Source organism: Rattus rattus, chromosome 1, assembly GCF_011064425.1.
Source record: "Rattus rattus isolate New Zealand chromosome 1, Rrattus_CSIRO_v1, whole genome shotgun sequence".
Taxonomy (NCBI): Eukaryota; Metazoa; Chordata; class Mammalia; order Rodentia; family Muridae; genus Rattus; species Rattus rattus.
This window is the reverse complement of record NC_046154.1, coordinates 180861559-180875520: the sequence shown is the minus strand read 5'-3', so window position 1 is coordinate 180875520 and position 13962 is coordinate 180861559. Positions and strand designations below refer to the sequence as shown.

Genomic DNA, 13962 nt, shown 5'->3' with positions numbered 1-13962 from the left:
CTTCCACATTTTACACTGGTTCTAGATATCCAAACTCACCTGTTCATGCTTGCACTGCAAGTCCTTGACTAAATGAAACATCCCTCTGGATGCTATGTTATAGGTAGCTATCTATTTTACAGTTATTTCTAAATACAGAGTATAATTACATCATTTACCCTTTCTCTTTCCTTCCTGCAAATGCTATTATGTACCCCCTCCCATTTTTGTCTTTCAAATACATGGGTTCTTTATTTATTAATTTTTATTGTGCGTGTGTGTGTGTGTGTGTGTGTATTTATAAATGTAACATACTTTGTTGGTATAATGATACTTGTATATATGTTTTCAAAAGTCCCATTAGGTATGTGGTATTGATTAATCATTTGGTATACTCTTCCCTCCAAAAAACTATTTCTCAAACCCACAGCGATCCTTAGTTGTCTGTAGTTTTTGTGGAGAGTTGAGGTCTATTTCTTGAGCTTCCTCCTGCCCTGCTCTCTGTCCACATTAACATCTCTATTGATGCTAGTTGGTTCATGTGATGCTTAGGTAATAATGTTATTGCAACACTAGGATGCAGCTTTTGATATTTCTAGACATTTCAAGACAAAAATCTCACAGCAAATTTCTAGTTCCTCTTACTCTTGGATTTCTTTTTACCCCATCTCCTGTAACAATCCCAATGCTTTAGTCAAGGAGTTGTGGAGGATTTTTAGTTCTTTTGTTCTTACATTAATATATTTAAAAATCATTTATTCTGAAAGGTCTTCTGCTACATTTATGGTTTATCAGTCTTACTAATCACAGTATGTTTCAGAGCACTCTGTGAGGCATTTGTTTCTCTGCCGTGCTTCAGTTGTTTTGTTTAGAAAAAGGCTGACTTTCTGTGAAGACCTCTCTTGGCAGTTCTGTTTGGGAATCTTCCCAGGCACTGAGCAAAAACCACTGGGCACCTGTCACTTTCTGCCAAACAGACCCTTTAATTCTATTGCTCTAATTTGAATAAACTAAGATCAAAAAGGAAAGGGGGAAGCATTAGCAATATCGTAATCTTACCAAAAAGTGTTATTTATTTATTTTTAGTAATAAAGAATATTACCAAAGGGAATGTTTGGTCTTCAGTCTTTCATAGTGGTTGCTACACGTTCTTGTAGTGTTTCTTTGGCATTTTTATATATACATAAAATAATTCTCACTTTAATAATGAATATTCATGTGATACGCTTAAAAGGAGTTAATTAATCAGCAATACATTCATAAACAGTTCCCTAAAGTTCCACTTGCTGGGAAACCACTTCAGGGAATAAGCATCACGTTTTCCTTTCACCGTCAGACAGCTAACACATATTTTAGCACTTCTTCAAAGATGATTCTTTGTGTTTTATAACGTAAGAAGCAAAGAAAATAGCATTCAAAGAATATATAAGTTATTAGCTTCTCTATTAATGAGGGTCTGAAATGATTCTGTCACGCAAATGCTGGGACAATGAGAGAAAAACAAGCATTCTCTGTGAAGACGGAAAGCTTTCTAAACTTCCACTGCTCCCCCTAGCGGAAGGAAAATTTCATGCATCCTTCAGGCTTACCAGTCAATCATCCTTTAGAGAAACTATTCCAGGTGAGTAAAATTCAGCATTTTTTTTTTTTTTTTGCCACAGAAACAACAAAACAAAATTAAAGTAATGGAAAACTAAAACTACTGTTTAACTTTTGAACATTGAGTTGAATTAAAATATCTTTTATTATTTAAAACAACTGTTCAATTTTTGTAACTAATGATTTCCTCTAAGGGATATTACAAAGATAATCTCTTACCAAATACTGAATATTTAAACCAACTGCCTGTAGTAACAATCCTGATTTTTTCCTTAGTTATTATTTACATGATTAGTGGGTTTTTTTTAAAAAAAGGAAATAATCGGATCTCAGAAATCTTTGGTTTAAATATTCATATCCCTAATACCATTTCAGGACACTTCTTGTATTAACAAGGATCCTCTACAGGAACAAAGCTATGCCTCAAAAGGCGTTTGAACAATTTTCTTCCAATAATCAATAGAAGGAAAGAAGATCATTGTAACTAACAAGTTACCTGAAGATTCTCTCTTAGAAATGTGACTCCGGTAGTTGGTGGTTATATAGAATATTTTCTGTCTAAAAGTACAGTCTCTTTTCTACACATAAAAAGGATTAAACTGAAGGGAGAGTTACACAGAGAAAGAGTGCTAAGGGAGTTCTGAAATGAAGGAGAGAGGAAGATACAGCATCAGTAACAAATAAACAGCTAAACAATGTAGTAAGCATGATTAATTATGGAATTAATTGGGGGAGGTATCATTAATACAGCAATTCATAGTTTACCTTCTGATGCATAACCTATTAGTGCCTCTATTTTATAAACATTATTTAAAACACCCCATGAAAGACCAGCATATGAAATTTAGACTCCCCTCAGCTACATATAATAAACTTTCAAGCAAGTAGGACATAATACTATTCATTAGATATAATTTCCTTCCTTTTATACTGATATTTTTCCTTTACCTTGGATGTTTTGTTACCCTATTCCATTATTACATTCAATTTTCTTTTGTCTGTTTCCCCTTCCTATTTTAGTACATGCTATAAAAAATTCTTTATGAGTTTTGAGACCACGAAACACGTGCTCAGAAGTTTGTGTTACCAGAAAATATACCCCAAGTCTCTGAGTCGTCCAAGCAGGGATATCTCCCTAGAATTTTTGCTTATATATTAGGAATAAAAAAAACCAACATTTTAAAAAATCAAAATGACAAATGTCTGGGAGCACGATAGAGGATTAGAGATAAAAGGTACCGGGGTGCCTCTTCCTATGCTGTACACTGCAGTGCTTTTGAACAACTCTTTCCGTGAGTCAGAAACTGAGCAACAGCTGCAATTAGGGAAGATCGTCACTTTCAATCAAGGTTCATGGGTGGGGGATGAGATGAGGGACAAAGGGAAAGGAGGGGGGATGGAGATGAAGGCAGAGCACATCCTGTACAGTCATGACATCACCCTCCTGCTCACGTATATATAGGGCATGGCCAGAGCATCTCTCACAGTTCACTCACTTTCAAAGCCAGCTGAAGGCAAGAGGAAGCACCAAGAGAGCTCCTTCCGTGTCTGTGTGGACCTGCTTGTCAGAAGGCTGAGAGAAGATGATAGGAATGAACCTTCAGCTGGTGTGCCTGACTCTCCTGGCTTTCAGCTCCTGGAGTCTGTGCTCAGGTAAGCTTGCACCTCTCTGAAGTGAGTGATTTCTCTTACAGTCTGTTGCTACTCAGGTAAATGAATCCAGGAGGAGTCTCTCTCTCTCTCTCTCTCTCTTTCTCCTCTCTCTCTCTCTCTCTTCTCTCTCTCTCTCTTAGTGAAAGAAACTGTGATTATCGTATTTCTCTCCCGTTCTGATTATAAGAACTGAAACTATTTTTTTTTCTTTTAAAAGTCTGTAAAGCAGTTCATGATGTTTCAAGGAAAGGCAAACTATTTTCCTTTGGAATATAACTACTAGAGGGAAAAATCAATAAGAGTAATAAAACAAGGATGAAAACTAGAATAGAGGCAGAGCTTTTCAGCAGGCTCACATGAAATGATCTCATTCATGATTTTCTATTCTCATCTTTTTTCATTGCCTTAGGTGGTGGCTTCTCTCACTTACCTTTGTGATTTTCCTCAAATTATTTTCAACTCTACATGTGTGTTAGAACATGTGAAATAAATACCAGTAAATAAAAGTGTTTCTAATGCAGCAAAAAGTGTCCCAAGTCCTTTGAGAATGTACATTTTAAAGAATTTCATTCTGACAGTCGTGATGCTCATATAGCTGCTGCTTTTTTGAATGTAATCTAAGTTGGCACAAACTATAACCATAAAATTGGTATACTTCTATTTATGATAAATTTAGCTTTACAGTGTTCTGTATATAATAGTTAAGAAGAAGAAATGTATTGTTATCAGATGAATTACGTCTTCTTAAAAATAAAATAAATTTAAGAGTAATATAAAATATTTTGATGATGGCAATGTATTTTAATTAATAATTGGAAATAATTGAGCAAACACCTAACAGTGGAAAATCTTAAAGACAAATGAAGTAAAATCACTTAACTTATATTTGTAAGTATTGTTCTTAATAACCAGGACTCTGAAGTGTTAGTTCAAGCTAAGATTTTTTTTAAATACAAAGATAGCTATCAGAAGTTATCAGACTGTGATTTGTTTTGGGTGATCTTATTAGTATGAGAGCCTGTAAATATTTTATAAGCCAATGGAGCTTTCCCATAACTATAATTTTATCAAGTAGTTACAGAAATATAGTTCTAATTATAGATTCTAAAATTAGCTTATTGATTAAAAACTGTATATTAGCTCTCGAAACCCATTTCTGTGACATGCACACATTCTTAACAGCGATTAACAAGATTAATTTTTAACATTCATTCTGAAAATCAAACAGCAAACGAATGGAGCAAAAGTGTCCCTAGAATAGCTCAATTCTTACAGGTACTCAGGTGGGATCTTGTGTTTTAAAGACCACGTAGTAAATAATGGGGCAATTTTAAGCTCTGCCTCCTTTTATCACAGAAGGCTAATGGATATTAAATGCTCTACAATACCTTAGCGTTTCTAAGTTTTTGCTTCTCTAAACAAGACACATAACAGAAATCTGGGAAAATGTGTTCTGACATTAATCAAGGATCTGTTTTCAGTAGATTTAGCATGTGTCGATGGGAGCTCTGCCTTTGCTTAAGCTTCTTCCTCCCTGGCTCATGCAAAATTGAAAGCACACAATTCAAACCTCTTGTGTGATTCTTTCCAAGAGAATTTTACAAAATGACATTTGTAGTGAAGTGAAGATCGGTATCATTTTTATTCTAAGACTACCAACAAGCAATTCACTGCGGGTTTGCCATGAAATAAAAAACAACACTCGTATTCATATTTTATTACGTTCTTTATTACATACATATTCTGTATGTGTGGGCTATTGCTGGTAAGAGTAACAAAGCACAGGTCTTTTGATAAGGTCTACATTGTACAATATAATTAAATGTTTTACTGAGACCCAGTGAATAGATGATTCTAAATCATAAAAACTTTGCTTAGCCAATTAAGGTGGGCTTATTTTCTCAGAAGTGATTCTATTATTGTAGCTGTCAGCCTAAAATTAGGCTGTGACATGGTTTTCTCTGAATATCACTTTGAAGAAATTATGCACAGAAGACAATAGGCTTCAAAGACCTTTAAAACAATTTGAAATATGGCGGTTACAATATGATTATGTGATGTGTGATTACATAGTAAGCATGTGGTTTTGATTTTATTCAGATTCAGAAGAAGATGTGAGAGCCCTGGAGGCAGATCTCCTGACAAATATGCATGCATCGAAGGTAACGTTTTTCTTCCTTTAACCCAAAGTAGAAGGATGTATGAATATCCTCTGTAAACTTCGTATTATTTTCTAACATCAATCAGAATAGGTATAGTTACCTACCTCAAAGCCTTAAAGGTCTTTGGGAGACATTTTCCTTTCGAGAGATTTTTCTTTTTCTGCTTCTTTTTCTGTTTCTCATACCAACCATGTGTTGATATGAGAGACAAAATGTCTATAGGACTGTCAGCTTGTATTTTTCAATTTTAAGTAAACAGCCACAGATAATGGAATGAAGATATGTAATCATACTTAAAGTAAATGGTTTTCATCGTTATTACACTGGTATGATGAAAGGTATATGGCATGAAGTTAAATAAATAAGCGAAACCCAATTGTAGTTGTTATGTGTTCTGGTTGATTGTGGAAAATAAAATCCATTTCCGAAAAACACAGCCACATGGGAGGGAAATAAGGTGCAGAAGAAAGCTATGGACAGGCAAACATTAGCCTTGACATGCAGTCCTAAAGCCTTCATTTCTTATCTAGTCAATCTTCGTCAACAAGACTGACCTTGGCTTTTTTATTTTAAGTGCGAAACTTGGAGCTGAGAATCTATACATCTATGGTTCTCTCACAGGTTATTATAAACTCCACTTCCTATGAGAGGGTTTACATTTTTTGCCCTTTCAAAAGCATTAGCAGCATATTTTTAATATTTCGCCAATGAGTTCAGTAAAGTTCTGTATTCTGAGCAAAAGTCTGCAACCCTGAGAGCACTTTTCCTAGTTACCAGTGTTTGCCTAGGAATAAAACAAACCGTGAAGAGGTGTTAGCCCATATCACATTACATGTGAAATCAATGGATTGGCACTTAGCAAATCACTGTGCGTCATAAAGGATGGTTAGAATACGAGTTTCCTTTGAGTAGATGAGGGCTTTTTTGAGGTGAACCCACCTCTTGGCACATGGGGAATTAAGCACAGTTCTAACAAGGCTGGGGTTTAACAATTGCGATGCAAAGTGATCAGGACAACTGCCCTAAACTCTGAAGCAATGTTCTAAATCAGTTCTTCCACACAAAGCGCTTTTGTAATTGAATAACCATATCATAGGCAAAACAAATCTCTAGTACACAAGGGCGATTTTATTGTGTTTGATACTAAGCAGAAAGGAAAGATTCACTCTGTGTGTGCTTGAGAGCACAGGATGTTGCCACGTTAGAACCAGTGAAGATGTGTGTTCTGTCTTGGTTCTTAAGTGACAGTCTGGGACAATCTAAGACCACATCAATTCAGTGATGGTTAAGACCTACTAAAAGCAATTGAATAATGTATTATTTTGTAAATATCGTATCAAAATAGCCTCTTTATAAGTCTGCTCGATGAATTTAGTTAATATTAATAAGAAATGTACTGGTATAATTATAAGCTTCTTTATTTAATATTCGATCAGACTGCAATCTTTTCATCTCCAAGGTAGGAAGATGGGTGTAATCCATCAATATTAGCTTAGCTTAGCTATGAAGCCCTTGGTGTCTTACAATAGGTTTTGTTTTTGAAATTGTAAATGTACATGTTGACACATACATGCTCTAAATAATCCTGAAAACATGACAAAGTTTTGCAAGGTCTACCATTCTTAGAATATGGGAGAATATGGGTTCCCCTCTCTGAGCAAGCAAATGTAAGAAAAATAAATTCAGTATCTAAAATGATGCCATTTTTTTCCACCGAAGACAATTTTGTGCCATGGTGTGATTCAATCAGTCTAAAACAATCCAAGAGGAAGTACTTACATTGCATTGACTCATTTCAACTTAGTTACCTAAGACACTTCTTCAACAAGAACATATCCAGGTAGAAAACCACTGCAATTTGCTGCTAGGATAAAAATAAAAAATGAATTTCATGTTTTTCTATAAAATTGTTTATCATTAATTTCTGTTATTCAACCATAATTTTTGTATGTTTATAGAACTATGTGAGAACTCTAAATATATGTCTACTTTAACCTAATGAGTACATTTAAATTTTTAATGAGAATACTATTTGATTCTGTGCAAAGAAGTTCTGTTTTTAGGATAATGTGGTTTAGACATTGAAATATTATTACTAAAAATATCAAGAAAAAAAGAAGCTCCAGCAAAATTCAAATAGAATGGAAAAACAAAGACAAACACAGGACAATTTGTTCGTTGTTCTTACAATACATTTTTTAAATTATCATCACTGGCATTGGAATATAGGGTCATGAGGAAGTAGTCCTGGTTTAGCATGTTATTTTTGTAATCAAACACAAACCCTGGTATATGCTAGTTCAGTGCACGCTTTTGAATAAGTAACTGGAATACAGAATATGTTACAAACTCTCATGTTGATTCTCGTTAAGTTGTTGAAATTCTTCAATTAACCACCTGCTCAGTGTATCTGAGTTCAGTGAGTCACAAGTAGTGAGTTTTTACCATATCTCTTATGTCACGTTTAATAAGGAAACACACTTGACAAGGCTTATGCTAAGAATCCTTTACTTAGACATTAAACTTTCCTCAAATGTATTATTAAATGTGTGCCTCCTTTGTAATTCTCTACTCCAGTTTTATTTCCTGGCAGGACAGGGGCCATGATGACATTTTGACAGTTAGACAAAAATAGATGTGATGGAGTCAGTTGCCTTAACTTTTTGTCCTCCCCCTACTTTCTGTGTTCAAATGTGTCTAGGAAGCACATCATATTCTTCTTCTCCTTTCTCTTCTCCTCTCCTCTTCTCCCCTCTCTTCTCTCTTCTTCTCTGCTCTTCTTTTTCCTACTAATTTACATATAATGCCATTGAGTATTTGCATGTAAAGTCTCAGGATATTTAATTAAAAATTTAACTTCCTTCCCTGCTTTTGTAGCTGACAGTAGAATTTCAATTTAAAATAGCGGAAGTCTGTATATATACTTTATAAACACCACAAACAGAGCAAGTTGCATTTACTTGCATTTGTGCACACATGCACACACGTACATGTATGCTTCCAACAATAATAAACAAACCAAAAGAGGCCATGAACCTAAGAGTGTGGGAAGACTTGGAAGGGCTTTGAAGGAGGGAACCTCCGTGAGAATGGAGGAAGAGGAGAGAGGAAGTGATGTAGTTCCATTTCAGTTTAAAATATATTCAAAACGTAGTTGAGGGCAGAACCAGTGTTCTAAGGAACTAGTCTTAGGAAACACTGAAATAGAAAATCTCTAAAGAACATGCAGTAGAAAGGATTACGAGCCTTTTGAAAACAGAGTGAATATCCTTGTACTCATAGATTTGAATATCTGTGAGTTAGGGGTATAATAAAAAAAGGTTCACCCATCCACAGTTGTATTGCGGATAGAAATTAAAATACCGATGATTTGACACAGACAAAGCATGTTGCATATTCATCATACAAACTCTCACTGCAATATCTTTTCGGTTTTTAAATTTTCAGATCAGCAAAGGAAGTCCTCCCTCTTGGAAAATGACCTTGCTCAACGTTTGCAGCCTGATCAATAACCTGAACAGCGCAGCGGAGGAAGCGGGAGAAATGCGTGATGACGACCTTGTTGCGAAAAGGAAACTTCCCCTTGTCCTGGATGACTTTAGCTTGGAAGCGCTGCTGACCGTATTCCAGCTCCAGAAGATCTGCCGCAGCAGGGCCTTTCAACACTGGGAGGTATGGGAGAACCCGAAGGAGGGCATGACTGCATCATCGCACTACTGGGCTCTCCTCTGTATTCAACCTATGCCCTAATGAGATCACAGTAGGGAGACTAAAAAACACTAGAAAGTGCTAAGCCCTGTTTTTGAATCAATGCCTCTTCTTTTAAATGATAAGAATTTGGTGGTTATTATTACAATTTTTATTTTTATTTTTTTATTGGATTTTTTATTTATTTACATTTCAAATGTTATCTCATTTCCCGGTTCCTGTCCATAAATCCCTTATCCCACCTCCCCTCTTCTGTGAGGGTGTTCTCCCACCCATCCACCCACTGCTTCCTACCTCCCTGCCCTGACACTCTCCTACACTGGGCAGGGGGGAGGGGTCCAGCCTTGGCAGGACCAAGGGCTTCTTCTCCCATTGGTGCCCAACAAGACCATCCTCTGCTACATATGCAGCTGGAGCCATGGGTCTGTCCATGTGTAGTCTTTGGATGGTGGGTTAGTCCCTGGGAGCTCTGGTTGGTTGGTATTGTTCTTATGGGGTTGCAAACCCCTTCAGCTCCTTCAATCTTTTTTCTAACTCCTCCAATGGGGACCCTGTTCTCAGTTCAATGGTTGGCTGCAAGTCTCTGCCTCTGTATTTGTCATGCTCTGGTAGAGCCTCTCAGGAGACAGCTATATCAGGCTCCTGTCAGCATGTACTTCTTGGCATCAGCAATAGTGTCTGGGTTTGGTGGCTGTATGTATACAGGCTGGAACAAAAATATTCATAGGAGGAAATTCGGAGACAACGTTTGGAGCAGAGACTGAAGGGAAGGCCATCCAGAGACTGCCCATTTAACACCTCTTTTTAACTTAAAAGTGTCCTCCAAACATTTGGAGATTAACAAACCCTTCTGTCTTCACTGTTAAAAGAGTAATATGTCTTAAAGGAACATGTGAATCATATATGTAAACAGATGATATACTGAGACAGTTTTTTCTATATTGGTAATAGGGACATGCATTAAGAAATGTAAGGCTACTTCAACTGTTTTGCTAAAATCAAAAATCCTTTGTACTTATCTATAACAAGCACAATACAAAAGTTTGAAAGATCGAAGAGTTTTAGTTGCAACTCAGAGATTAGCAAGTGCACTTGAATAGTTTTTCTGCTTTTGTAATTGATTATTGGGCAAGTAAAATATTTCTTAATTTTTTTTTCTTCTTTTTTATTTGGAGCTGGGGACCGAACCCAGGGCCTTGTGCTTGCTAGGCAAGCGCTCCACCACTGAGCTAAATCCCCAACCCTGATCTTAATTTTTAAAATAATGTGATATGTCTCTGTGTGTGGGTGTGTGTATATGAATGTATGTATGTATGTATGTATGTATGTATGTATGTATGTATGTATGATAGGAATTAGATCTAATTTAAAAACCTACTTCTTTACTGATGAAATAAGCAAGTAAGAAATCATTAAAGGAATAGCTTTAAATATGTTGTAGATGTATAGTTAGAATATTTATTTATATTTTGGGTTTTTGTTTTGGTTTGGTTTGGTTTTTGGTTTTTTTGAGACAAGGTCTTGTAGCTTTGTTGTCCTGGCTGGCCTAAGACATACCGTGTAGCCCAGAGTGGTCTCAAACTTGTAACAATGCTTTTGCCCTTGCCTCTCAGGTTCTAATATCACACGTGTGCACTATTGTTTCTGGTTGGCCTATCTTTAAAGGGGGAAAGCTGAAATTTTTAGCAATATGATTTATCAAAGTAACATTCTCGATCGGCACTTTAATTTTTATTGTCTTGATGGATATTTCACTAAAAATTTCACTGAAAATTAGAGCTTTGGGGAGAAGTATCAAAATTTGATTCGAAAGAAGAAAAGAAATGAGGAAGATAACTGAATTGTTCCTAAAATGAAACATGGGATGCTACTCCACTTTTCCAATTGGAAAAGCATTATTTTTCGGATCAAGTTCTGAGAGGTTTGCTTCATGCTTTACACTGTGGTCTTCTAGCAACATTGCAGGTCTGATGGCGCCCCTCCCTCTTAATGTAACAAGCCTGTGAGAGGCTGCCACAGAGATACCCTGTGGAAGGAGGAAAATGCCAGCAGAACTGCTGCTGTTTATGCTAGTCGGTAAACAAACTGATGTTTTCCAGATGAAAAGCCAAAAGGCTAGCTCAGATTTACTTGTCATACTCTTCAGCCTTTAATTTTAATTCCAGCTAAATGGTACAGTACTTAAAACACTATTTAGCTCAATAAAACACGAAAATTAAAATCTTAGCAGAGGGAAATGTCAATTATACCTTATTTATCCAGACAAGAAAGACCCCCTCAATAAACTAATTAGCAGATAAGTCAATTGGACATAAGACTAGATCTCTTGTTATTTTAACCATTGAATCATTTACAAATAAAATGGTGGTATCATTCTGAGCACAGTACAAGTAATTACAGACTATGGATTTTTAACAAAGAAAAGATTTCAAAACCTACATTGCCTGACAGTAGCTGTTTTGCCTTGCCTGAAACTGAATATCCGTTGGTTGAAATAAAATATTTGGAGATAGGATGTGGAAATATCAGTATTTGTTATTGTGCCCACAAAGTTTAGGAGACAGAAATAACCTGAAGAAAACTTAGCTATTTAAACACAGTTTCCACATTTGTTGATCTCTACAGCATCTGAGATACTTGAAACAGGCAATTCTTTCTTTGTTTAGGCAACTTACTACAATGACTTTCAAGTCATGTCAGTAATTGATACAGCTCAACATAAAATCTTTTTAACCCTCTTATTCAAATGGCATGGCAGATTCAAAACTACACTACTATGATGTTTTTCATATTATTTTGGGTTCCCATCATGTATTCAAAATCTCAAAACTAATTTGATATTGTCTCTGGTGTGGTTCCTCAGTTGGAAAATATGAATACTTTTCTGAAAAGAGGTAGGCTGGTGATCTGGGGAAGGACATATATAATACAGAAAGATTATAATCTTATTCCTTGTCAGTCATTGATAAATATCTGTCAAGTGACAAAAAGAAAAAGTTTCTCTGATCTTACAGGTACATTGTGCCTAAAATCAATCAAGGAGTTTGTAGAAAAATATCTCAAATATATTTTACGCATCTAACTTGCTTTTGTGTTTTCTCGGTTTTAGATAATTCAGGAGGATATCCTCGATCGTGGCAATGAGAAAACTGAGAAGGAAGAAGTGATAAAGAGAAAAATCCCTTATATTCTGAAACGGCAGCTCTATGAGAATAAACCCAGAAGGCCCTACATACTCAAGAGGGCCTCCTACTACTACTGAGAAGTTAATTCTTGACATGTGATTGACATCCTTTACCTGTTATCTAGATACACATGATGCTTATCTAGATATATAATTATATGTGTGTATAAATGTATGCCAGAACTTGATTATTTTACCTTTTCCACAATTGTGCTTTCTTGGATGGGATTTTCCTGCATTCATGTAAACTGGATGTAATGTTTTCAAATAAATGTAGATCTCGAGCATGATGTGTTCTGTATCATTGGGACAGATAATAATTTTATCATATGTAGAATGTTCTGTGATTTTGCAAGATATGTAATGGGTCATGGCATTTAGCACTTTATGGGACATTATAAGAGATTATAACAAAATTGAGCACACACCATTAACCCAAAGTAGAACAATGGCACCATTTTGATTATTTGATGGCTTTATTATTAACTGAACAAAATATACACACTTTCCATAAACTGCTAGCTCATCTCTCAGTACAAAGGAAAGTTACTATCATATAAAGACCCATCTGGAAGACTTGTTAATGAAACATCATTCTTTATGCTGATCTCAGTGTATCTTTACGTGGATATTTTGCCTGTCAAATGAACTGATAGCTAATAAAAGTCAACAATCATCATAATCTAATGCTTTATTGCAAATTTACTTATTCTATCAGAATTCTTTTTAATTTCCTCCTCTTTTATACTTTTAAGCTGTAATATCATACATGCATTTTAATATCACTTAGGGATTTGTGATTGAATGATTTTTTTTATTGGGAAGGCATACTTAAGGTAAATGCTGTGCATCTGGTAATTCATCCTATCTTTTAAAATCATAGTTATGGGGCGATAAGCATTTGCATCTTGTTATCTGTGACTCTCTAAATTACCTCCCTTATGAGTCCAGAAAGATGTTCTCTTACAGAACTGCAGTCTATTCATTTTCATCCATGAAAAATGAATCCAGAGCCCATTCTAAAGTCATCGGGAACATGCTACATTTGATGAGATTATCTTTCTCCAAGCTTAATACATCTGAAAGATGTTTGCAAGAAGCTAACAGATGCAGAGTTTTCATCACCTAGCTCTGATTTTTCACTACTACTTCTACTATTTCACCATCTTCAGAGAGTCCGTACATCTACTTTTTGCATAATATTTGTTTTGAGTATTTGGGAAGTTCCCATCATGAACCTCCATCACACTCACTTCCCAGTCCTCCCCACTCCTCTTGCCTATCCTTGTAACACTCCTCCACCCACCTCGTAGAAGAAATTATATATCTATCTAGTATAAAAGACACAGCATCCCAGTATTTATTTACAAGTGGTAAGCCTAGACTGGACAGGTTTTTAGCTGTTCTAACTTATATCCAGCCATATGTCCCTTGTTACTTACTGTTTCTCCGGGCTACATGTTCATGATCCATTTGCTCTCCTGAGGGTTTCCTCCTTCTTTCCTCGCATTTCTCCTTCCTCTTAGTCTCTTCTGAGACTCACTCAATCCTCAAGTTATGCCTTTCTCTCCCTATTGCCTAATAACGGCCTAAATTTTTATTAACTAATTAACGTAAACTTGGGGAGCAGTGTTTACATAGTGTCACTAGGCTGTATGTGAGAATTCTCTGTGTTGA

General features: G+C 35.8%; 1 protein-coding gene across 1 annotated transcript; it reads left to right on the top strand.

Annotated features, from left to right (window-relative positions):
• Window positions 1-2999: 2999 nt before the first annotated feature.
• Window positions 3000-12972, top strand: Nts (neurotensin). The gene is made up of 4 exons (XM_032890788.1): window positions 3000-3231; window positions 5332-5393; window positions 8841-9065; window positions 12211-12972. The coding sequence occupies exons 1-4, from the start codon at window positions 3162-3164 to the stop codon at window positions 12361-12363; spliced, it is 510 nt and encodes a 169-aa protein (XP_032746679.1). The 5' UTR covers window positions 3000-3161; the 3' UTR covers window positions 12364-12972.
• The last annotated feature ends 990 nt before the right edge of the window (window positions 12973-13962 follow it).